Below are 26,631 nucleotides of genomic sequence, written 5' to 3'. Positions count from 1 at the left end.
GCCTTAATTATGGTTTTATTAGAATGTGAAATTTATGCACTATAGAGTAGAGTGATAATTCATATATAGGCTACAGAATGAACCGTAAGTAATGTCATTAATTTCAGAGGATTATTTTTGTTAGACATTTTAAACAAAACAGTTTAATACAATTTTGCTCGTTTCTGCTTTCTTTTCGAGGTAAAATTGTTTTATATGAAACATAGCGTGTTTTGGGGCAGCCATTGATTTAATTCACAATATGTTTCAGTCAATTTAAGAGAGCCAACATAATTGCACTTCTCCTCTTTCTTCATCACCGTTTCTTTCCCATATTTCGGGCTTGCTCTAATGTAGAATCAGCTGCGTGCTGTCACTGAACTCGGACTTCGTGGAATGTGGTCATTAGTTGCTGGTGGTAGTGCAATGTACTATGGGCTCTCCTGTGGGCTCGTAGCTCGTGGGATTGGGTTGAGGGATCGCCGTGATGACTACGTGGAAGGCAGAAGGATTCTGCAGACTTTAAGGGACTTCGGGGCAGCCTGCATGGAAACCGTAAAGGGAGGCCTTAGGGCATGCACATCATTTCATTCCCGGTAGTATAATGATCCCACCTAAGCGGTCTGTGTGCGAGGGCAGTCTCCAGCCCGTGTCCCTCCAACCAAGGGGGAAGAATAGATAAATAGATATCCTTATTCATGGTGCTTGAAGGAAAGAGGAAGTATTTTGGGAGGATGGAACAGTCAACGAAAATATACTGAGAGGTATAGCCTGAGTTTTATCGTGCGTATAACAATATTCCAGCTACAAATTATCCTACTTAAGTTCTTTTTTTAATGTATGTTGCAGGGAATAGGTTCCTATTTTATTTACTACTGTTCTGATATAGGCTGTTAAATCCTCAAGTTCTGAAACAGCATTTGGAATACAAATTATATATTTTGATTACACGCTTTTAAGACTTTATATCACTTAATTTTTGTTTGGAACAGCTTTCTATTGTTAATTTGAAACTAAGTTGTTAAATTACAACATTGCATACAGAACACAAAAAATCTACAAAAAACATCTGAACACACAGGCAAAAAAAAAATAAAAAATAAAGCCTAACAGGAATATACAAATTAACATTAAATAGTTGTAACGACTTCTACATCGGACAAACTGAGGCATAATTTCAAAGACGATACAAGGAACACATCACAGCCATAACCAAATTACACAATACCTCCACATACGCAGAAAAGTTTACAACACCAACCACAACTACAGCAACATAGAAACGGACAAAAAATTCCACATAATCAATCGAAAAACTAAAATGAAACACACTAAACAGTACGAAATATACAGATACACAAAAACACACCCAAAACTTGTCCTGAATATACAATTACATTTCAGAACATACCCCTATTTGACTCCACACTACCGAACACAAACGCTCGCGAAACCAAAGCAACATCAGAAGGACTGGAAACAAGCAAGGACCTCACTGGTTCTAAAGATGGCTAAGAAGAAGTCGAAACTAATCAACTACGGTAAATTACAACTTTCTTTTGTAATTTATCGAGTATGTCCCAACGTGCTAACTCATATGTAGGAGCTATACAAGAACACAGACATTTGTTGCACAATGTAATTTAAGAAGTCCTGTAACCACAGTCTGTGGAAAACATACAAAATCTCAAGAATTAAAGAAAGCAAAATAAGAACAAACAGTACGGTAACATAAAGTTTTGGGCAGAAAGAAGAAAAAGTTTAGTTTCAAATTAACAGTAAAAAGTTATTCCTACACAAAACTTAAGCAAATTATATAATAAGATTAGTGAAGCAGTCTTATATTACATTATATCATTATGATTATTTAAATAATAATTTCATTACAATTAATTAAATTAAAGTTTCTTTAATAATTCAGTGAAGATAAGTCTATTGGTTCATTGTTTACAATTTTCAGTAATTATAATTTGTATTTCCTGCAGTGAGATTTTAGTATGATTTTTAAAATGGATTTCGAGTCTTTTAATAGCCAATACACAAAAGAGGACGGCCTACGAGTTTTCAATGCATACAAATTATTCAGTGTCTCGTGTAGTGTTTACACAACTCAAATTTGGCCTTGGCCTGAAATCTGACCCTAAATTTCTCCCACGATCGAATCACACCTCAGGCATATGTGCGTTTATTACCACTAATCATGTTCAACACGGCAATCAGCCCTCGAAATCTGACACTTTGCTCTGAGGCTCCTGCGAAAACAGCGGAATTAGTCGGCGCAGTATTCTAATTTGGCAGGGAGCGGCACAGTCCCTGTTTCAAATGCTAATGTGATATTTGCATTCAAATATTCTACACGCGCTCTCTCATTTAAAGTGAACCGTTTTTGTGGCACTAAAACATTCATATTCTTTTCTAACTAACTGTATTGCAACTAACGGATTCTGGAATGTGAAATGGAATATACGTGTAATTTTCTCAAAATTCTGTAACATCTGAATATAAGTATAATAGTAATATATGTTACAAGAGCGGTATGTTGACGTTTTCATGGTCGAGGAAAAGATTGAAAAAGCGAAACGTAGTGATACCAACAAAGCACCAACTAGGCCAGACTATCATGGGGTATGGTGGCCAGTTCCTTTTCCCTTCCATTGCATATATCGCCGACTAGCTACAAATTACACTAGTCAGACTTCATATGCATACAAACAATATTGTTCTTCCTCTGACACATATTATCGTCAAGTGAGATGTACAGCCTGATAACAGATGTACATATCAGCCAGAACCTCAATCAGAAGTAGTATGTTGATGATATTGTTCATTATGTGTTGTGTTTTAGAGAATTTGCAGTCGCCCATTATTCAGGAAGTGTAATTAAGACTACTTTTAGAATTAAATCACATTAAAATACGGAATTTATAGAGACATTATACACACAAATATTACGCACGTCATGACATCAAATATAAATATATCAATGTTTTCGTAATATGACTGTTCACCCTCATTCAATGGTCTGAAATCTGATTTAAATGCCAAACAACTTCACTGATATTTCAGGAACTTTGTAGTTACATTTTTACACTCCTCTAGCAGTACTGAACTTTCCACTGAGTCTATAAATTAATTAAAGACTGGAGATTGCTGGGTTTGCTGTGAAAGACCTGCCCTTGGGCAGAACACTATGAATCAATGAACCCATTCTTACTAATATTACAACTTTTTATCGGCAGAAAGGCGCATGTAATTTCTATATCACACATGACTAGTGAATGACCGCGAGCCTGTTGTTAATTAGGAATTGAGACACTGCGCGGCGCCACCAGTACGATTTTGAGACCCATGCACGGTGCCTATACTCCAGCAGGCCGTGATATACGTCTGTCTTTTTTCACCCCCCCCCCCCCAGTCTATAAATGCGAACTTAAAACAAACGGTAAGGTTATGTAATGATTTATTTTTCATTTTAATATTTTAACAATATTATTTATATAACATATTGCAGTAATAACATCGGCATCTGGAATCTTGTTGATTTTTTCACGGCTTCCTTAATGTTACTTGTATCAGGAATGCAATAAGTTTCGTGGAGTAGTAGACTTTACTTAATTTTTGCAAATATTTAAAAACAATAATTAACATTGCAATTTAGGTGAAATTGCAGTGGTAAGTTTCCAATTTATAATTATTACTATGTTAAACGTCTCTAAAAATAATATGTTAAAAGCCTAAAGCAGTAAAATGAATGCCGCGCTTAAGCGGTAAGAAGAGGGACATTGTTATGTGTGTTACGTTAGGAATACTGAATGTGGTATTTCACACTTACCGCGTATTGGTTCTGTGCGGAAAACAAGCAAATACGCACGATCTCGCACAAAAGTTTAGTATAACGTAAGGGAAACAAGTTTCATCTCAGGTAATTTAAACTGTTATACAGGGTGATTCAGACCACCCGTAACAGTAATTTATTTCGGAAACTGGTGCATGAAAATTTCCGAGACAAAAATATTTATAACTATACCATATGTGAACTTTCACCTGAGCTTGGTTTCAACAATCAGCTCTGACAGGAAGTAGAGTCAGTGGCGTATCACTTTAAAATTTCAAATGGGAGTCGGGGTCAAATAGGGTACCATTTGATAGAACTCTTCAAAACAAACAACTTTCATAGGAAACGTTTTTATTAATTCCTAATCTTTCAATGAGAAAACGTACGAAAAGGCAATGATTCGGATCATCGTAAGTCATTTATTTCGGAAACTAGTGCATGAAAATTTTCGAGACAAAAATATTTATGACTAAACTACATGTGAACTTTCACTAGAACTTAATTTCATCAATCAGCTCTAACAGGAAGTAGGATCAGTGACGTATCATTTTTAAACTTCAAATGAAAGTCGGGTCAAATAGGGTACCATTTGACAGAGCTTTTCAAAACAAACAACTTTCATAGGAAACGTTTTTATTAATTCCTACTCTGCCAGTCACTTGACAACGCCGAAATATTAGGAGTCACTGACAGTGTTAGAAGAAGAGTACAGGTGTGTTCTGCTCAGAACGGCAGACAGTTTGAAAATTTATAAAAAATTAATGGAATTGTCAAGCCTTTCAGTGACATGTCAACATTAATTGTCTTGTAACATTTCTCAATATTGATGGCATTGTCTTTTTGTACGCTTTCTCATTGAAAGAGTAGGAATTGATAAAAACGTTTGTTTTGAAGAGCTCTATCAAATGGTACCTTATTTGACCCCAACTCCTATTTGAAATTTTTAAGTGATACGCCACTGATCCTACTTCCTGTTAGAGCTGATTGATGATATCAAGCTTAAGTGAAAGTTCACATGTGATTTAGTTATAAATATTTTTGTCTCGAAAATTTTCATGCACTAATTTCCGAAATAAATGACTGTTTCGGGTGGTCTGAATCATCCTGTATTTAGCGAGATTATTGTTTTTAGAGTTTAAATGTTAAAGAAAAGTTAAAAATTTACGTGGTAGGACTCTATCAAGGATTTTCATATTTCATTTCAGCTTCTCCCTAAGTTAGTTTTCTGTGAAGGGGAGTCTGTAAAACCGACGCAGCCTGGATAGCTCAGTTGGCAAAGCGGACCCGAATTTAGATCTCGGTGATGTAGCAAACAAAGCCAAAGTTTTGAGAGTCTTCCTCGGGTTTTCCCGTCATTCTACCAACACTGTCCACAGTCCCTCTTGCATTAGCCTATCTTACTTATCAAAATGTTCTCGTTCTAGTATATGATATTACCTATGGTTATATAAATAGAAAAAAAAATCTCAAATAAATTTGCATTTCTAAGAAATATAAAAAATAACGTTAACATCCTTTTACTTGAGATTGCACACTTGATCTCAAACATATGAAAAGAAAATTCCTAGCCTTTTAATAAGGGCCTAGTAATTAAATAAAGACTGGGGAACGGATTATTACACACCGAAAGGTAGAGATGATGTTTCAAATAGGCTACTTGATTGTTTATACATATATAACAGTTGCCAAAGTAGATAAAAGTTCAGTCAGGTATAAACAACTGTGGCGATTCAAGGCTGCTTGACTTTCGGGACTTCGGGAGTGATCAATCTCGACGTCTCGAAACACTCACAAGCAGTCTTTACATCAACGACGCGACGTATACAACATTGTCGTGCGGGTTTTCGGCTTTGCGGGCGCTGTTAGTCTTGCTTTCTCGATCGTCGTTCATCTCTAAAAGAAATGCAACCCGGAAACATAACGTCAAAAGAAAAACGTATGAAAATGAAAATATAGGATACGTTCGTTTCGATATAGGAGTAACCTCAGTCGTTTTTAAACGCTGACAGTCATCTTTATTGACTGCTCGTCGATGTCAATGTTCACCTACTTATGTAGATATAACACGCAGACCAAGTCTCCTGCAATCGTCAAGCGGTAGAGCATGAAAGTTGAGGAATATTATGGGCAGGAAAACATCGATCATACGAGAAAGGTTATTTAAGAATTGTTAATCCATTAATAAAAAGTGAATCTGATGTAGGGTATTTGTTAATACAAATTAATTTTAATTCCTAGAATATGTATATCTAAATAATAAATAAATAAATAAATAAATAAATAAATAAATAAATAAATAAATAAATAAGTAAATAAAATATTATCTTAATCTCTCCAGAAATATTCTTAATATTTTCTAGGAGTTGATTAATATTTACGTTGTCAAAAATACTTAGGCGTGAACGTTTTACGACATGATGCCTTACCGCGGGGGCTTGGATTCTAACCGCAACAGACCACTTTGTACTGTTTTCTGCTTTCTTTAAACTCAAACCCATTCTACTAAATCGTCAGAGCAGTATATTGGTATGAATGCTTTCCTATTTGCAGTTTATAGAAACAGTGGACCATCACAAACTCTATTCTAGTTAGGCCTAAATGGGATGTCAGTTAACCATGTATAAGTAATCGGTGGTTACAAATTGTGCACCGAAATTACACTTTAACCACGGTTACTTATTTTTATTTGTACCAAGGTTGATGCACATCGCCATTATACTTTCATTGTTGTATGTAAATGCACAGGGAGAATTTAATAGCGTTTATTTTCTATATCTCGGCACAAAGTTCTCGTGTTTCGCGGGGGAAAAATATTGTAATTTATACAAATATCTAAAAACTTCTATTCAATCTTGAAAGTAAATTATTTAATTCTAGGAAAAGGATGAAGACTCTTTTGTGTGTATGCGTGCGTGCGCGCGCGTGTGAAGTGATAAGTTATACGTGCTATTCTTTGCAGCTGTTTTATCTTATATAAATTTTAATATCTTCATATAATAATATTGCAAATAGCCGCGTCTGTGGCTCAAGTCCCAACGCGCTAGTCTTCCATGCAGATGGCCTGAGTTCGTTACCCAGTCAGGTTGTGATGAAATTTGTTGTGGATAAAGCAGAGGATTTTTTTCATGGTACTCCCGTTTCCTTCTATAATTTCACAAATACTCTCCCCACCTACTCTTCCATTCATCAACTGCAGTAGTAAAAATAAGCTAGGGTGAAGTCTAGGGGTAGTATGGGTTTTCGGGCCCCTGGGGCTTATCAGGCTATTGTATGCGGACGGGACCTGGCTCTATCAGAATGGCCCACCTGTCAGCGTCGGCTGATTAGGAAGGGTTTAGGGCTCCTGGGGCTTATCAGGTTACTCGTCCGTGAAACAGAACCTGGTCCTATCAGAATGAACCATCTGGGGCTTATCAGGTTACTCCTCCGTGAAACAGAACCTGGTCCTATCAGAATAATAATAATAATAATAATAATAATAATAATAATAATAATAATAATAATGATTTATTTTAGCTGGCAGAGTTAAGGCCGTAAGGCCTTCTCTTCCACACAACCAGCAAAAAGTGTATATACATATGCATGAACTTACAAAGAATTCAACAATTTGATTTAGATGAGAGTTACATGTATACAAGAGTTATTTACGAATTAAACAACAAAATACTATGAACTATTAATTAAACACTGAAATAAACTGGGTAGCAGAATTAAACTAAAATACATAGAATGTTAATATATTTCAAATTATATTAGATAATAGAAAGAGATTATTATGAGACAATTTTGAAAATGCAGCACAATCAGGATGATGTCTAAAGAAAAAAAGCAACAGTGTAGTCAGTAATATTTTAAATCAGTATGATTGGAGTGAAATGCTAATAAGGTTATCTTTTAAGCTGTTCTTAAAGGTGTTTGTTGTCTTGCAGCCCCTAATACTTTGTGACAAGGAATTCCATTGACGCGAGGTGGATATTGTAAAAGATGAGGAATAACAAGATGTTCTATGAATGAAGAATGAACCACCTGTGAGCGTCGGATTCACGAATGTCACCAGCGCCACCTGTCGGACTTGTACAATCATCGTATTTGTAGGTCGCATAATAGGCTTCAGTCAATATTGCAATTGAGGGAATTTTCAAAACAAATAAAATTATCAATATTATTAACAGTACATGCTCAAATTACGCAAGAGAGCCATCAGTTATAAATCGAATTATTGAAGTACATTTTTTAATGAGGCACCTGGATCTATCACCGGTAGATGACAGAATTATCCAGGTCCAGGTGTCAAGGCACAAGTGAAACAAAGAAACAACAGTTGCAAGATGCCGGCACATCTGCACGAGTGTACCATTGTCGAGCAGCGTTTCGTTGTACGACTTTTCTGAGCATAATCTGTCATGACAAGCTCCATACAACAAAATTGAAAGCAAGAGATCTCTGAAGGTTTGACAGACATCGAACACCACTCGAGATTGTCATGGAGGCAAATGTGGAACAGGTTGGAGACTTAACCGACGAGACGGGATGTAGGGACGATATGCTAGTCCAGATAATCACAAGTGATGACTCTTGTGTTCATCATTCCAGCCAAACACAAACTGTGTATCAAGGCTCGAATCAAGTCGCGAATGATAGACTCGTGCAGAGGTGCCGCTATATTGCAAGTGCTGTTTCTTTGTTTTGTTTGTGAGCACATCAATAATAGTCATCTATCGGTAATGGATTCAGGCGCCTCATTCACAAATGTAGGTCGCTACTTCAATTTGTAACTTTCCGTCGTAATAGAGGACTATAATATGGCTACGGGTAGTCGATAGTAAGTTCTGGACCACAAGTCCCAGTCCTTAATAAGATTATGATGATGATGATCCAGTCTTTGATAATATGTTGTTGATGATGATGATGATGATGATGATAGACCTAATGATCATGGTGATGGTGTTTTAATCGATTATTTAACGATTCTATACCAACTACTAGGATATTTACTGTAGAGTCTATGGAATTATTGGTGATAGCGAAGTGGTATTTTCAAATATCTTGGAGCAATAGTAACAAATGAAGAGTCCACTGCAAGAATGATGGATGTCACTTTCTTGTCGAAAATGAACCAAGACTGTCAATGCATAGCTTAAGACACATAGAATGTGCATAGAGAGTTACATGGCATTAACACTGATAATCATTGTCCAGTAATGATCGGAAAATCACAGTTAAGCTTTGAGCACTAAGCATTTCAAACTTTCAATCGCTTCTCCGCAAAATGTATTCCAAATGACATCCATCATTCTTGCAGTGGAGTCTTCAAATATGAATGACACTCGGGAGGAAATGAAACTCAGAATAAATATGGGAAATGCCTGTTGTTATTCGGTTGAGAAGCTTTTGTCATCCAGTCTTCTCTCAAAAAGCTGAATTTTAGAATTTATAAAACAGTTATACGATATTACCAGTTGTTATGTATGGTTGTGAAACTTGGACTCTCGTTTTTGGAGAGGAACAGAACTTAAGGGTATTTGACAATATTAGTAAAATATTTGGGGGCTAAGAGACATGAAGTTACAGGAGAATGGGAAAAGTTACACAACGCAGAACTGCACGCGTTACATTCTTCACCTGACATAATTAGAAACTTATCCAGACGTTTGAGATGAGCTGGGCATGTAGCACGCATGGGTGAGTCCATAAATGCAAATATAGTGTTAGTCGGGAGGCTGGAAGGAAAAAGACCTTTGGGGAGGCCGAGACGTAGTTGGAAAGGTAATATTAAAATGAATGTGAGGAAGGAGGAATATGATGGTAGGGACTGGATTAATCTTGCTCAAGATAGGGACCGATGGCGGGCTTACGGGAGTGCGGCAATGAACTTCCGAGTTCTCTAAAAGCCATAAGTAAGTAAGCGAGGTGGTATTTAGCAAGATGAGGCCGAAGTTTCGCCATAGTATTACCTTATAACGCATTCTTCTTACACTTGAAGAATTGTTGGGAAAAGAAAACTCAACCACATAATCAGTCCTAACAGGATTGGAACTCACGCCCAAAGATGACTCCGGGGCAGTAGCCAGACTCATAGAAATTGTAACCAACTACGATTTTACTTTAGCATTATTTCTCAGGTATTTGGATCAGTTTTTATATCAATTATTTTAATGCTTGCCAGCGAGAGTTAACATAGTTTTCTTTCCTGCCGCTTTCATTTTTCGTATATTGGCATCACTTCCCAGCGATAGAAAACCGCCTGGTTACACTCAACCGAATATAGGGTGTAAGTAGGCTTGGCCCGATGGAGAGTTCGCTGCCCAATAAGTTGATGGAGAGCCTCGTGCCAATATTTACACCGCATTCCTCGGTTACGCGAAACTGTTACGAGGAGGCCAGCTTGTTTGTATTCCTGTGCGAAGCCGGAGGAATTCCGTTACGTGTTTCGAAAGTGGAACAGTTCCGAGAGTTGGCTCGCTCGGGTACGCCCTTGGTCGCGAGGAGAAGAAACGAAAGGGAAGGGCCACGCATGGCTGTGCAGGAGGCACAGTTCAAGGTGGGAGCCGCCGTTTCCCACGTCACGCCGGGCTCTGTTGGGCCAGGCCTCGCTCCTCCGAGCAGCTTACGCCCTGTTGAGTCATTGCGGGGGGTTTTTCAGACCATCTAACCTTTCTTTTAATCACTCTTTATCGACGTGAGTTAAATAAGCGATTATATACGAGGTGGGCGTTCCCCACTGATATAATACTGAACTAGTGAAATGACAATCACTGCCATCACCGCCCTGAAGCCACTGCAATGGCAATTTGTAATAACGATATCTCCTCGATTATCGTTAACAGACTAAACGATATTTCATACAAGTTGAGAGGATGCGAAAGCATTTCTTTCCCCTTCTACTTGCCCTGAGTTCGTCAGTAACAGGGAGCTAGCTGTTACATCTTATACCTGCACCCCCCTCCCCCACACAAGAAAATAAAATATTAAATGACGTACAGTACTTAAGTGAATATAAATAGTGACATAGACGTTGACAGTTACATAGTTGAGTATATTTTAGTGTCGTTCTTACAATATTTTCAACTAATAATTATAGTAAGCAGGTGGAGAAAACATTTACCTTCTGCTCTCAGTAGCTTTTTAATGTGCCAGTTGATATAAACAGCAATAAAACGAAATATAAACGCTTAGTATAGACTTTCGAAATATAGATTATCAGTAAACATTTTCAATAATATAATTTTTTACTATGTTGAAAGTCAATTAGTCGAACGTTAGTAAGATGGATAGTACCATCTTCCCCTTCATTGATGGTTGAGAGTGTGAATAGAGGGGAAGGCCTATCAACCAAACTGAAATGGGGATTAATTTCATCTTTTTTCTACTTCTTTCTCATTTACTTTCTCTTTGATGCTCTGTGTTTTCCAACCTTTCTTTTTATTCTCTATTTTCTTCCCTTCCTGTATCTTCTGTTCATTTTCTTTCTCTATCCTCTTCTATATTCTCCTCCACCTTTCTGCTACTATTTCTTCTTCTGCTCCTTTACCTTCTGGTTCTCTTCCTATTTCTTTATCTTCATCTTATCCCCTTTCTATTCCTATTTCTTTTGCTTCTCTTGTTCCCATTTCTTCTACACCTATCCTTCCTTCCATTTGTTTCTTCTGTTTCCCCTCTATCTATTACATTTTGTTCTGCTTTCCCTTTCCTTATTCTTCTTTCTTCTCCTATTCCCTCTGTTTGCTTCTTCTGCTTCCCATCCTGTTTAATTTTCTTCTGCTTCGCCTCCTTTTGTTCCAGTTTCTTCCGCTTTTCTTTCGTCAGTTTTTTGTTTCTCTTTCTGTTCCCTCTTTCTATTTCTCCCTTTGTTCAGGTTTATCCTCATCTTCTTCTGTTCAGATTTATTCTGTTCCTCTTCCTGTTCCTACTTCTATTCCTTCTAATTTTGTTCCTGTTTATTTTTTTTCTTCTGCTCATCCAGTTCTTGTATCTATTTCTCCTCTTCCTGTCCCTATTCATAATGCCTCTACTCTTTCTATTTTTTACTGCTTCTTTTTTCCTCTTTGGTCTGCTTTCACTCCTTCTGTTTCTTTTTACTTCTGTTTTTACTTCTTCTGATCCTTGGTCTCCTCCTACTCCTTCTCTTTCTTTTTCTTCTACCGCTGCATCTTGCTTCTGTTCCACTTTTCTTCGCCTTCTGTTTCTTTTTCTTCTATTGTTACTACTTCTGTTCGTCTTTGGTCTGCTTCTACTACTTCCGTTTCTTCTTTTTCTTCTTCTGTTTTTACTTCTTCTTCTTTTCTTCTTCGAGTTGCTTCTACTCCTGTTTCTTTTTCTGCTATTTCTACTGCTGCTGTTCCTTTTTTCTACTGCTTGTGTTTGTTTTTCTTTTAATTTTACTGCTTCGTTTCCTCTTTGCTCTTCCTGTTTCTAATTCTTCTTCTTCTTCTTCTTCTTCTTCTGTTTTTACTTCTTCTTTCATCTTTTGTCTGTTTCTACTCCTCTGTTTCCTTTTCTTCCATTTCTACTATTTTTGCTTCTGTTTCTCTTTTCTACTTCTTGTGTTCCTTTTCTTCTGTTTTTACTTCTTCTTTAATCTTTTGTCTGTTTCTACTCCTCTGTTTCCTTTTCTTCTATTTCTACTATTTTTCTTCTGTTTCTCTTTTCTACGTCTTGTGTTCCTTTTTCTTCTGATTTTACTGCTTCGTTTCCTCTTTGGTCTTCCTGTTTCTTCTTCTTCTTCTTCTTCTTCTTCTTCTGTTTTTACTTCTTCTTTCATCTTTTGTCTGTTTCTACTCCTCTGTTTCCTTTTCTTCCATTTCTACTATTTTTGCTTCTGTTTCTCCTTTTTACTTCTTGTGTTCCATTTTCTTCTGTTTTTACTTCTTCTTTCATCTTTTGTCTGTTTCTACTCCTCTGTTTCCTTTTCTTCTATTTCTACTATTTTTCTTCTGTTTCTCTTTTCTACGTCTTGTGTTCCTTTTTCTTCTGATTTTACTGCTTCGTTTCCTCTTTGGTCTTCCTGTTTCTTCTTCTTCTTCTTCTGTTTTTACTTCTTCTTTCATCTTTTGTCTGTTTCTACTCCTCTGTTTCCTTTTCTTCTATTTCTACTATTTTTGCTTCTGTTTCTCTTTTCTACTTCTTGTGTTCCTTTTTCTTCTGACTTTACTGCTTCGTTTCCTCTTTGGTCTTCCTGTTTCTTCTTCTTCTTCTTCTTCTGTTTTTACTTCTTCTTTCATCTTTTGTCTGTTTCTACTCCTCTGTTTCCTTTTCTTCTATTTCTACTATATTTTCTTCTGTTTCTCTTTTCTACTTCTTGTGTTCCTTTTTCTTCTGACTTTACTGCTTCGTTTCCTCTTTGATCTTCCTGTTTCTTCTTCTTCTTCTTCTTCTTCTTCTTCTGTTTTTACTTCTTCTTTCATCTTTTGTCTGTTTCTACTCCTCTATTTCCTTTTCTTCTATTTGTACTATTTTTGCTTCTGTTTCTCTTTTCTACTTCTTGTGTTCCTTTTTCTTCTGTTTTTACTTCTTCTTTCATCTTTTATCTGTTTCTACTCCTCTGTTTCCCTTTCTTCTATTTCTACTATTTTTGCTTCTGTTTTTCTTTGCTACTTCTTGTGTTTCTTTTTCTCCTGTTTTTACTGCTTCTTTTCATCTTTGACCTGTTTCTACTCATTCTGTTTCTTCTTCTTCTGTTTTTACTTCTTTTTATCTCGAGACTTGGCACCTAAGGATTTATTTTCTGGAGATCTATGAGATAATTGATTTATTCTGAGCCAGTAGAGTCTGAATAAGATATCTCTCGTGAATTCGAGGCTTCACAAACCATCAAAGACATTACTGGAATTTTCGAGTGAATACAGCATACAGATATAGTCACAGCAGTTTTTGTCTACAGTTTCAAAGTAGATACTGTATCCAAATATTTTAATATTCTCAAATAAAATAACGAGCATATTACATGTATTTTTTACTTTGCTATATCGCAGTACCAGTGAGATTGGTAGAGTGGTATCAATAGCGACGGACTTCATTGAACTTACGGCTATAGAGCAGTAATTACGCGTTGACCTTTTAAATTATACATCCTACTAGCAGAATTATAATGCTACATTGGAACATTATTTCAGAATTTTAAATAAGAAAACAAGAAATACACGCTACTTTGAATGTGCTCTTAGAGACTTAAACAGTCCCATGGTAGTATGAGCGTTAAATAAAGGGAAGAGGTGGCAGGAAACTATTTCCAAATTGTCACATTATACTTTCATGTCACTTGTGGCAAATGAACAGAAATCAATATGTAACATTAATTACGTATAAAGAGACGAAAGTTCTATGCAATTAAAATCATGACAGGTCAGCTGTTTTTTACTCGTAAACATAGCACAAGGATATCATTGAACATAGAGCTATTGCTCAATGAAGTTGACGGAACTGTGAAGGATAACAAAATCTTTCAATTATAAGGTTTCAGTGTTGAGGAATTTACAGAGATTTCACTTGTCACTACTAAATACATCAAGGTGAGTGGAAAGCCAGCGAAACGTTACGTACTGGCTTCTGTACTGTTGGCGTTTAATTCACACTAAATGCAGAAGGGCGTAACAAATCAAGGTCATGCTAAACTACAGACCTTGGCAACAACAGGTGTTCAGTGAGAAAGTAGTTACGGTTCAAAACCAGAATTTTATAGACTATATCGATCCCGATCATCAAAATCAGAATCATCATCGTCGTCGTAATTATCAATTAATTCGACAAATTAAAATATCTTTGAAGAAATTTCTCCTCTTTTATCGCAAAAACAATACTGAAAATATGGCCATGATAATTAAAATATAAAGTATTTATTTCATAAAGTTCATAATATATAACAAGTAAATATATTTTTATCTAAAGTCTTTCTTATTTTCTACCTTCCGCTTTGTCTCCTCATATGATTCATATACCTTAATCATCTGATATCTTCTTCTCCCCCGAACTCTTCTCCCGTTCACCATTTCTTCCAGTGCATCCTTCAATATGCAGTTTCTTCTCAGCCAGTGACCCAACCAATTCCATTTCCTCTTCCTGATTAGTTTCAGCATCACTCTTCAACACAGCTTCATTTCTTATTCTGTCTGTCCACTTCACACGTTCCATTCTTCTCCATATCCACATTTCAAATGCTTCTATTCGCTTCTCTTCACTTCGTCGTAATGTCCATGTTTCTGCCATATACAATGCCACACTCCATACAAAGCACTTTACTATTCTCTTCCTTAGTTCTAAGCCCGGAAATTGTCCTGTAAATTATGACTCTGGATTGTGATATATTTTATAAATAACGATAAACTATGCGATAGACAGTGTTTTCTCATAAATACTTCAAAATGTAAAATATATGTATAAAATAATTACAACAGTGTTAAAACAATTATTGTTAAAAATAATGTTGTGACTAGACATTTTTCTGGACCATTGATGTCTTATCCTCAGTAGTCATGATGAAATCAGCCTGCGTTCGCCCATCTCTTTTTCAGGCTCTTGGCTGTATCCGTAGCATCTTTGATTTTATACCCGTTTCTGATAGCTTCATTATGTATTCTGTCCCATAGTAACATATTTTAAATATTGTATTCCAGTTTTATCTGTTTTTTTAAGCGTGTCCTGTTATCTTTCCCTCAGTGATCAAGTTTGAAGTTTGAGCACCATTCTTGACGGTTGAAAGTATACAGCAGTATATGTACTGCAAATCTAATTTTTCAGGTAAAGCTCCCTGTAAAGCGGATTTGAATAATTTCAAGGGAAAAATTGTTCCGGAGCCGGGTATCGATCCCGGGACCTCTGGTTGAACGTACCAGCGCTCCTCCAACTGAGCTACCCAGGGACTCTACTCGGCACCGTCTCAATTTCTCCCTTTATATTCACACAACTAGCGTGGGCTGGCGAGACGCCAGAGACCCACATCGAGTGCAAATAATCTCTGTGTGACTTGAAATTGTGGTTTTCTGTTAACGTGCCTACAGTAACGTAGGCAGATTTGAATAATTTAAAGGCAGAAATTGTTCAGGGGCCGGTATATAAGTATATGTACTGTATATGTATTTAGGATATATTATATTCATACATAAATAGGCATGTATGCATACATACATACAGTCCACGCCTGTGCAGTAACAGTTAGCGCGTCTGGCTGTGAAACCAGGTGGCTAGGGTTCGAATTCCAGTTGGAGCAAGCTATTCGGTTGGTACTACAGTCCTTTGAAGGGCCAAGACCGACCACCGGCTGCTGGCCTCACGTTCACATGCCGAAGCAGAGATGGACGATCATCCAACCAGAATGGAGGTATCGTGTGGTTAGCACGATGATCCCCCCAGCTGTTATAGCTGGTCTGCGAAACCGGATTTTCGCTACCTATCGTAGCTCCCCAAGTGCATCACGATGCTGGGTGGGCACCGGTCCCATACACTGGCCGAAATTTCATGAGAAAATTTCTTCCCCCATGAGGACTCGAACCAGCGCGCATTCCGTAATGCGAGTTCTAGGCAGGATGCCTTATTCCACTACGCCACGGAGCGGGACACATATATACATCTGTATGTAGTATATGCATATTATAGACTTATTTGTATTTTCCAAAATAAATATATAATTTATAGAAAATATTAAAATATCCATCTGAGATTCGCAAACTGCAATGAACAGTATGACCACTCAGTCTGACTGATATAGTGTGATCATAATATTGACTAGTGTGATACTAAAATCCGTTAAGTCCAATTTTAAAAAAGGACTGGGCTACTTTTTTTATCCACTAGTTTACGGACTGAGCGACTTTTCAAGTTACATGTATAATAACACAAATTTGTAGACAAGAACTGGTGTTGTTTTGGAAGAAAATAAGCTCAAAACATGATAGAGGTCAAAAACATAATCATAATATATTGTAGAAATCACAAAAATGGTCAAATGGGATCACAAGGAACTGGCCACTCTATCTCATTATCTAGCCTAGTTGCCTCATAAGTGCTGCTTTGTTGGTATCACTTGTGAGGTTCAGACCTGTCTTCGGACAGTTAACTAAACAACTCTTGAATTACTACTTGAGTGAAATGTGGGACACCTGTCATTATCCCTCCTTAAAATATTTCAGAAGTTTTTTTTCTGAAATACATGGAAAGTATTATGGAATTAAAAATAATTTTTTAATAAAACAGTATTATATATAAAAAAACTGGCAATAAAACAGTATTACAGCATGTACAATATAATTATAGGCTACATACTGTATATTCTAATATATATGTCATGGAAGAGATTTTCTTAGGTTTATTTACACTTGTTTGAATCCCTATTGCATTCACTAAGTCACGTTTGTCAAGTAAATATGATAAATATGAATAGCTGAAAAAGTCACGGTAATCAAACTTCCGGAAACTGAAACAAGCGAACAAAACATATTAAATGCTCTTATCCGGCCACTGTGAAAATATAAGGCTGAAAACTCTCTCCACATTGGCATTGTGTGGTGGGAGTGAGAAAAAATGTGGAGTCACAGAGCAAAACGTCACATATACACTGAAAAAAAAAACTTGTGAGATATGTATCGTAATGTTAATGACTGACACAAAGGAAGAATTGGAAACAATCGTCGTGGTACAAAACGTCATTTTTCGCATGTTAAATAAAGTTTTAAAAGTGTGATGCGAGGCAAACTGTTACATCTCTGCAGTGCCTTATGGACCAAACTGTCACATATCCCGCTCACCAAATGACAGTGCTTTTTCGACAACGTGGCCGCTCCAACCCTGTTAAAGCGAGGTACTTTCTTAGAATAAGTCGCTCTGGTGGAAGGAATGCATGTTTTAGTATCGTCCGTGCATTGTGTAACAAGAAAGAAGAAAATAATACGGAAGAAGAGGGAATTAGAGAAAGAGAAACAGTATGCTTGAGATTGCAGTTTTATGAAACCTTTTAGATTGTTTGAACCAAAATGCAACACTGCTATAGTATTTAATCATAGTAGTAATTTAGGCCAAAGAATATAACATTTATATTTAAATATCCTAATCTTGTCTATTCTAATAGTTCTAGTATTAAATTTAAAAAGTTATGTATGGATTTTATAAAAATTAAAAAATTGTAAATTAAATTTATATATTCTTATTACGTAGTAGACATAAGACAAATTGTATTATATACTTCTTAATTTCAATTCAGGAATCCGCCCTGAGCATGAGTTCTACTCTTTCAGGGGCGAGCTGAAGTTTTTCTGTTTATTTATATTTTATGTTACAATTATTAGCAAAATAAATAAATAAATAAATTAATTAATTAATTAATTAATTAATAAAATAAATGAATGAATAAATAAATAAATGAATAAATAAATAAATAGTAAATGAATAAATGAACAAATAAATAAATAAATAAATAAATTTGTACACTTACACTAAATGCAAATGATGGACTACTGTTTCGATTCTGTACTAGTATCGGAATGTGGTATTCCTTACGATGTTTTCGTTTCCCATGTATGCATACTAAAAAGACTTATCAATGTGCATCAGTAGGAAAAAATACAAAGTCTGTGAATATAACTGGCATATAAAACATTTCTGCATGAGCACTATGTACATGATTCAGATACACCCTGGTAGCAACATCCTCCTCACAACAGACGCTATCTCCGTGGGAGTTGAAAAGGAAGTCCTCTGTACCTTCAACAACACTCCTTTCCTTCAGAATGCCAATATACCACTTCAGTAATGGATTATCTTTGGGCGAGTTCTCTCCAAAACTCTTCTGAAACATTGAAAAATCTTTATTTTTTATTTCCTTTAACCAATGATTTCCAGTTATCAATTTCACTGGTTTGGAGTTAGTCAACCACGTCTCAACAACACTCAAATCGGTAACGCAATATTTCACTATAAATACTAGAATTATCTCATGAGGTTCAGTGGATTGGACAGGACTGGAAACTACTCGAAAAATCTAATCAACTGTCTGTCAGATGTTAATGCGGCTCAAAAATGACATCTATCCATAACTGTGAACCAAAATGTCACAAGCTCATCATATTTTTAAATATACTAATCTTGTCAATTCTAATAGCAGTGGTATTCAATTTAAAAAGTTATGTATGCATTTTATAAAACTTGAAAAATTGTAAATTTAAATGTATATATTTTTATTGCGTAGTAGACATAAGACAAATTGTATTATATACTTCCTAATTTAAATTCAGGAATCCGCCCCTGAGCACGAGATCTACTGTTTCAGGGACGGGCTAAAGTTTTTCTGTTTATATTATATTTTATATTACAATTATTACTTACTTAATTACTTACTTACTTACTTACTTACTGGCTTATAAAGAACCAGGAGGTTCATTGCCGCCCTCACATAAGCCCGCCAATGGTTCCTATCCTGAGCAATTATTAGCAAAATAAATAAATAAATAAGTAAATAAATAAATAAATAAGTAACTAAGTAAATAAATAAGTAAGTAAATAAGTAAATGAATAAATAAATAAATATTTTCCCTCTGTGGTAGCATCATAAAAGCAGATACAACTATTTGAAACCTCTTGACTGAATAAATGTCAAAACTATTTAACAGTTTATCATCCAAAGGTATCAAATTGTCAGGTTTTTACACTTTTAAAGGCTGATTTCTAACAACAAAAAATTGGTATACATTTTTGCACCTTTAAAACGGGATAATTTTGTCACCCCAGACTGAGGTATTTTGAGGTAAAATCTACATTGAACTTAGTTCGGTAAGGGCGATGTTAATAACTAGTTTATCAAAAGGCCATTTTAATGGTTTCAAGTTTCATTTAAAAATATATTACGGCGAAAGATATTTCCAGTTATTATGTTACGTACAGTCCCGCGCCGTGGGGTCGTGGTCTAAGGCATCCCGCCTAGGACTCGCGTTACGGTATGCGCGCTGGTTCGAGTCCTCATGGAGAAAGAAATTTTCTCATGAAATTTCGGCCAGTGTATGGGACCGGTGCTCACCCAGCATCGTGATGCACTTGGGGAGCTACGATAGGTAGCGAATACCAGCTATAACGGCTGGGGGGATCATCGTGCTAACCACACGATACCTCCATTCTGGTTGGATGATCGTCCACCTCTGCTTCGGCATGTGGGCGTGAGGCCAGGAGCCGGCTGGTCGGTCTAGGCCCTTCACGGGCTGTAGCGCCACGGATTATTGTTATTATGTTACGTACAGCAAGAATACTTCATGAGAGGAGTTAAGTTTCGTGTTGAATTTAATGTTCTCAACACATCTAAAATTTGCTCTAAACGTTCGAAATCAGTGTTCACTATTATGCAAGCCGTTTGGAGGACGTAATTTAAGTCAACACTAGAACTGTATTTCTTAATATAAATTAGTACACATATATTATAAGAGTAATTATTTAAATATTATTTTTATTAGCACATTTGTATGCCTATTAAGTGTATTTGTAGGCTGAGAACTAGCGACTTCTAACTTTTGGTAAGCTAAGATTTCTGAGGTGATGCATCTTGATTGCAGACGCTGCCCGTCTTAGCGGGAATCGTGCTGTTGCTGCTGGCGCCTGGGGGCCTCGCTCGCCGCGTGCGCGTGCGGCCCGTGACGGAGGACGTGGAGGACCAGGAGGTGCGTGACCAGCAGGTGCAGTACTACGCGGCGCAGGCCCCCAACGACGACACGCAGACCGCTGGGGTGGTGCTGGTGTCCACCCAGGACGCGTACGGGGGCCTGCAGTATGCGAGGCCGCGCGGACAGACCGCCATCGCCGAACAGCAGTACCGCCCCGTCGGCAGGGCACTGTCCACGCCCCGACCCGCCGCCCGCGCAAAGGAGCCGCCAAAGCAACCCCCCGTGCAGACCATCCGCAACTACAGCAAAGTCAACGACGACGGGTCCTTCACGTTCGGCTACGAGGCGGCCGACGGCAGCTTCAAGGAGGAGACTCGAGGAACAGACTGCGTGGTGAGGGGCAAATACGGGTACGTGGACCCCGACGGCAACAAGAGGGAGTTCACGTATGTGTCCGGCAACCCGTGCGACCCCAACAGCGTCAGCCAGGAAGAGGAAGAACACCCGAAGGGGCTGGCTGATGACAGCGGCGAAGAAAACATCCCTAAGGGACCTCTAAGGCCTTTGAGACCGAGACCAACCGCTGCACCCATTTCCAGACCGACCACCACAGTCTTCCAGCAGAGCTACAATCAGCCCGAGGAAGACGAACTGGATGACGTGCCACAGCATGTGTATCAGCCGGCACCACCAGTGAGGGCCCGCGTGATACCACAACCTACACGTAGACCACAAGTGTACCAGACCTACGCTCAAGAGCCCCAGGAAGTCGTGACGCAACGGCCCGCAGTGAGGATCACCCCACGACCTCCCACTAGCGCCACCACTGTTAAGTCTCAGCTACCCGCTACCACGTATCGGCCCCAGCTGCTTCCCGTGTCTGTGACCCCTCGCCCCGGTATCGTCTACACCAAGCAGGTGAGCAGTGTGGCGCGTCCGACCCAGTCGTCCTTCTATAGTACCCCCACAACAGCGGCCCCAGTGGACTTCGACGATGAGCTGAGGAAGTTCCAACTGGAGAACAACGTGGTGTCGACACCCAGGCCCACGGCGCGGCCCGCCGTAACGGCACAGCCGCAGTACCAGACCGCGAGACCTGTCAGCAGGCCGCAGGCTGCCGCTCAGCAGAGTCCGGCCAAAGCGCTGTCTGCTGATCCCATTTACCAGACAGAGCTGGTGTACGACCCATCCAGCGGGCAATACAACACAGTGCTGTACCAGACGCTGCCCCAGACCACGGGAGAGGTGAGCCTCAAACACAGGCTACAGCCCTTCGTGCACGGTCAGCAGCCCCAATCGCTGTTCACGCCGCAGATCTACCAGCAGATACAGCAGAACCAGCAGCTGTACTCGCAGCATCAGCAGCAACAGCGCGTGGTGGAGCAGAGGTATCAGCAGCCGGCCACCAAGAACACAGGACCTCAGAGGTTCCAGTTGTACCAACAGCAGACGCCTCAGCAGCGTCCCGCACAGCCATTCTACTACATAACGCCCACTGAAGGACAGAGGGACGGCCTGGCGCAGGGACAGATCGACGCTTTCCTCAGGGGGCACAACATTGCTTTCTGAAAGTAACTTCTGATTAAAGGGGAAATAATGACACAGCACTGTGCTGTGCTCTTCGCACGGAGGGGATTCTGGGCGGCGAAATTCCCTCCTGCTGTGAAGGCTTCCAGAATTGGCATCAGATAACATCTGGACTGATAACTGTCGTAAAAAAAAAGTTCTCCTTTGTTGGAGAAGGTCTGGACCATGACGAGTAATGCTGGCGTTCATTACTCCCTCCAACAAAGAGGAAAGTCAGTGCTAACAACATAAAGATGTAACTTATAGATTGACGTGGAAGTAAAAGTTTCTTTTTGACATACTCGTAACATAGAAAACTCCTACGATTTTCTGAAAGAAACTGGGGCACGGAGCGCGGGCCCTTTGTATTAGTCTTCATATCGGGACGAGTTCATGCCAACTAACGAAGCTCACAAAATTCTTCTGAGAAAGAGTTTGTTTTGATGAACGTAGAACTTTGAGATCTGGCACTAGACCAGAGAGGTTAATGTCCTGGTAGAGGACGGCTCTTGCATTGTAGTGGGTGGAAGAGTTACGCGCGCTGCTGTTTGAGTGCTCGCATAGAATTTTAATTAATATGCCTCAGAAATTCTAATGCCTCGTTTCTCTATCTGGCATTAGACAGTCTCTATTCCATATGAGAGGAATACATATTGACTCACTAAATTATTTTTTATTTTGCCACCAATAATACAGCCATTTATATTGTTAAGTGTTTCGACAAATATTACTAGCGTCAGTTTCAAAGTATTCGTAGTCAAATTTTACTTTTTAAATGGACAGGAAACACATTGCACGCTACATGGCTATAACATCATCCAGTGAAGTGACCGATACTGGGAAGCAAGAGATGGATTAATGGTGACTACGCTAAAATTCTACCATTGGAAAGAAAAACGTTTTATTGCTTATTAAACATATCAATATTCTTATCTACATTAACATTATTTTAGTCGTTGTGGTTGTTAAATTTATTTTACCTCCGTCGTTATGGTATAGATTCACGTTCATTCCAGAGGAAATAATTATTAACATATTTTAAATTTGCTAATTACTTTTGTTTTATTATATTTGAAATATAGGCACATTATAATTTATTATGCTCCTCTGCGACGAATTTTATTCTCTAAAGCTGCTTGTACAGACACAATTTTTCTTTAAATTCAATGCTTCATAAGAAAATTCATCAGTGATTGATCAAAATTGAAAAAGATTTGTGAAATACTTTTCATATTGCTAAAGATTTGACAAGATTTTAAAACATGTGAAAGTTCAACTTCATTGTAACTTATGTAGATCTATCTATCAAATATTACAATAATATCGATAATAACTGGGCTCTACAAAGCATTATTTTATTACTTAATTGTACGGAAACGTTGAAACGAAGAATTTTACAATTGCGTAAATATTTTAAAACAAAAACACATGTTCATTGAAAAACACATGTAATGGTAGTCATTCGAGATATCTACTTTGCAGTTACCTCATATGAATTACTTCTCTTCATTTTCTTGTGGTATTCCACAGAACCCACGACCTCCTACGTATAAATGAATTAATTCAAACTATTTTTCCCGACCAGGACGTATCTTTTTTTGTGTGTTTATTGGCAGCATAATATTTTCGAGTTCCATTTCCCAATTGAAGAGGTGGATTCCAAATGGCCTAAGTTCAAATGACAAATTATGAGAAAAGTGACAAAAACTGATAAAAATAATATGAAAAAAAAAACATATTAGACACTAAGTCAAGACTTAGGAGAGTCTGTTAAATAAACTTACACAAGTTTTGAAAAGGAAAAATTAAAACGTGAATGAAGCAAGTCATAATCTTAAAAAAAGGACTTAGGACACTTTGGAATCCACCTCTTCAAAATCTTCAAAGAATTGTCAAGTATTTGACCAATTAGAACATATTTTTACAATCTTGCAAGGTAATGAAAAACTTTTTAAAGTATTCTAAACAATTTGACAATAAAACTTGTAAAGTATTGGCTAGTTTTGAAAAGTCTTGTGAAGCGTTGAATTTGACGAAAATTTCATCGTGTACAAGAAGCTTTGGTTCGACCATCGGATGTATTTCAAAGTTGCTGCAAGTATTATGAAAACTTTCATCGTAAAGAAAAATAAATTATCGAAAAAACATATGCAGACACTAAGTCAACATTTAGGAGAGTCTGTTAAATAAACTTACACAGTTATATATAGGCTTGAAAAGGGAAAATTAAAACGTGAATAAAACAAGTCAAAATCTTTAAAAAAGGACTTAGGACACTTTAGAATCCACCTCTTCAAAATCTTCAAAGAATTGTCAAGTATTTGACGGATTAGAACATGTTTTTACAATCTTGCAAGGTAATGAAATGCTTTTTAAAGTATTCTAAACAATTTTATAGTAAAACTTGCAAAGTATGGGCTAGTTTTGAAAAGTCTTGTCAAGCGTTGAATTTGACGAAAATTTGATCGTGTACAAGAAGCTTTGGTTCGACCATCGGATGTATTTCAAAGTTGCTGCAAGTATTATGAAAACTTTCATCGTAAAGAAAAATAAATTATATATCAAGGGCCATAAACTTACTCCATTCTTTCAGAGTGCAAGTTATGGGTCTCTGAACTGAGATTTGTGTTGTCGGCAGGAGTTTCCATAATGTAGCCCGGCACGTGATCTAGTTTTATGGAGCACTGTCTCTCGGTTATGCCGCTTGCACCTTGAGCCAAAACAATGCGAGCCTTCACGACTGAGATGCGTAGGTGTGTGAGTGTGAGTCTGAATGTGTTTCATTTTCAATTGTGCGAAGTGAAAGTAGACCGCCCAGCTGTCTTGGTTCTAGCATTCTTAAGAACAAACTAGACGTGGTGTTGCAATGCTTCATTTTATTTCATATGCACTTCAACAAGAGTACAATGCAGATCACGGTCACTCTCGGGCCAGATGTTTCTGTTTAAATTAAAACCACGGGACTCTAGATTGATCACGAGAAAAGAGCTGTGTAACAAATGAAAGTGGAAATTAATACCTGTCTGCTCACGAAACTACAAGCTTTTATAATTAGGTCCATTCGTAATCCGGCGATCCACGTGACAGGCATTTGGTTACGTTTCACTTTCATTCTCTTTTCGCAGTCTACTCGAAGGAATAATTATTGAAAAGCGATGTCTCTCTCAACGACTTCCTAAACTTCTGTGCCCCTCCTCTTCTGTCACTTGCAGTAAGGAGATCCTAACATGAAACTCGCTTTCGTTTCTCCTAATGGTCATTCCAGAAACTCGTTAATTAGGGGAAATCCTGAGAACCGCTCTGTAGTAGAATGAGTATGTGTATGTGTGCAGCGTCTTGTGTGAGAGTTTGGTTGTATATGTCTAACAATAAGTATTCCAGCTTTTCCACGGTAATTCCCTCCAGCCGTTTCATGATGGCATCTCTGCCTCACGTTCTCATACTCGGACAATTTTATGTGAAGTAATAAAAAGAAAGCATAATGACATAGGAAATAGATTCAGTTTCTCTCAGATTTCACTGCACAGCGGTCTGATTATGTCACCGGCTGTTGACGTGTGTACGTAATTGCTCCGTCATGAACTAGAATTACAATCATCACTCACGAAATAGATTCTCTGGTCACATTCGTTAACTGCTTAATTAATTTTTATTCAACAGTCAATCATAAAGAATGATTTATGATAGGGATTCATGTTGAGTAACCACTTGCAATTTTCTTTGTAACTTCGTTTGCCAAAATATGTACTTTGATGTAGTCGTATATTATTGTAAATAATTATTCTCTTTAACTTGTACAGTGTGTATGTGTCATTAAATATAATAAGTTGTATCAATAATGTGTTTTATACAGTATTCGTGTTTCGTAATAAAGATTATACGAGTCACTAAAATTCACGATGCGACTTAACTTGTTTTTCTTTAACCTTGCTTCATAACCTTCTCTAATTTGACCAATGCCAAAAAACAAGACCAACGATTCCACCAAACATCATGAAGGCCTACCGTCAAGGTTTATTAAGCGAATAAGATATATATCCCATTAGCTTCCAAAAGTTAAGTTACCTCAATTAATATAAACTGAATCATAAATAATCTGAACTGCCGGAAATGTTACATACTGTACTTTTCGCAATACATTACCTAAAATAATATTTTACAAGCTGAAGCTTGTTTTGAAGAAGAACTTAATTATTTTAATATATCGTCGTTGCAATAAATCCCATGTGCAAAATATAAAATTTTTCAATAGGAAGAAAAACACATTTTTTCATCCTATGACAGCCATACATAGGAGACTGTGAATTCTTGTTTTCGAAACAAAAGAATATAATTACATACAGGATATTTTATATTTTGCTGTATCACTATTTAAGTTATTTTATAGAGCAAAAATCTGAAACTCGATAAATATGTCACATAGGAGTTAATGCAGGAACAACGACGATATGTATTCAATATTTCAGTAATCACAGCTTTGGTTTATTTCCTACTATGCATCCTTAATAATTCATACACTTCAAAATTTTGTTATTCTTCTTCACATTATGACTTAGACTTGTAGTCTATCCCAGCCTTCTTTTTGTAGGACGTCGTCTGTCTTGTCTTCCAATTGGTTTGTATTTCAGGACTTTCTTTTAAGTCCTTTCATTTCCGATTGTTTTATATGAACACCGAACT

The 26,631-nt window shown here is 37.5% G+C and overlaps 2 protein-coding genes across 2 annotated transcripts in view; one reads left to right on the top strand and one right to left on the bottom strand.

Moving 5' to 3' along the window:
• The window catches only part of LOC138716295 (uncharacterized), a 33,898-nt gene extending 8,050 nt beyond the window's left edge, over window positions 1-25,848 (top strand). The window contains exon 2 of the mRNA XM_069849228.1: window positions 20,338-25,848. Within this exon, the coding sequence (XP_069705329.1) occupies window positions 20,338-21,954 (1,617 nt within the window). The 3' untranslated portion in view covers window positions 21,955-25,848. The remainder of the gene's footprint in view (window positions 1-20,337) is intronic.
• Window positions 1-26,631, bottom strand: part of LOC138716301 (uncharacterized transporter slc-17.2-like) — a 341,565-nt gene that overhangs the window by 11,733 nt on the left and 303,201 nt on the right. The window lies entirely within an intron of this gene.

This window comes from Periplaneta americana, chromosome 16 (genome assembly GCF_040183065.1).
Source record: "Periplaneta americana isolate PAMFEO1 chromosome 16, P.americana_PAMFEO1_priV1, whole genome shotgun sequence".
NCBI lineage: Eukaryota > Metazoa > Arthropoda > Insecta > Blattodea > Blattidae > Periplaneta > Periplaneta americana.
The sequence above is the reverse complement of the archived record's forward strand: the minus strand, read 5'-3'. Positions and strand labels throughout refer to the sequence as shown.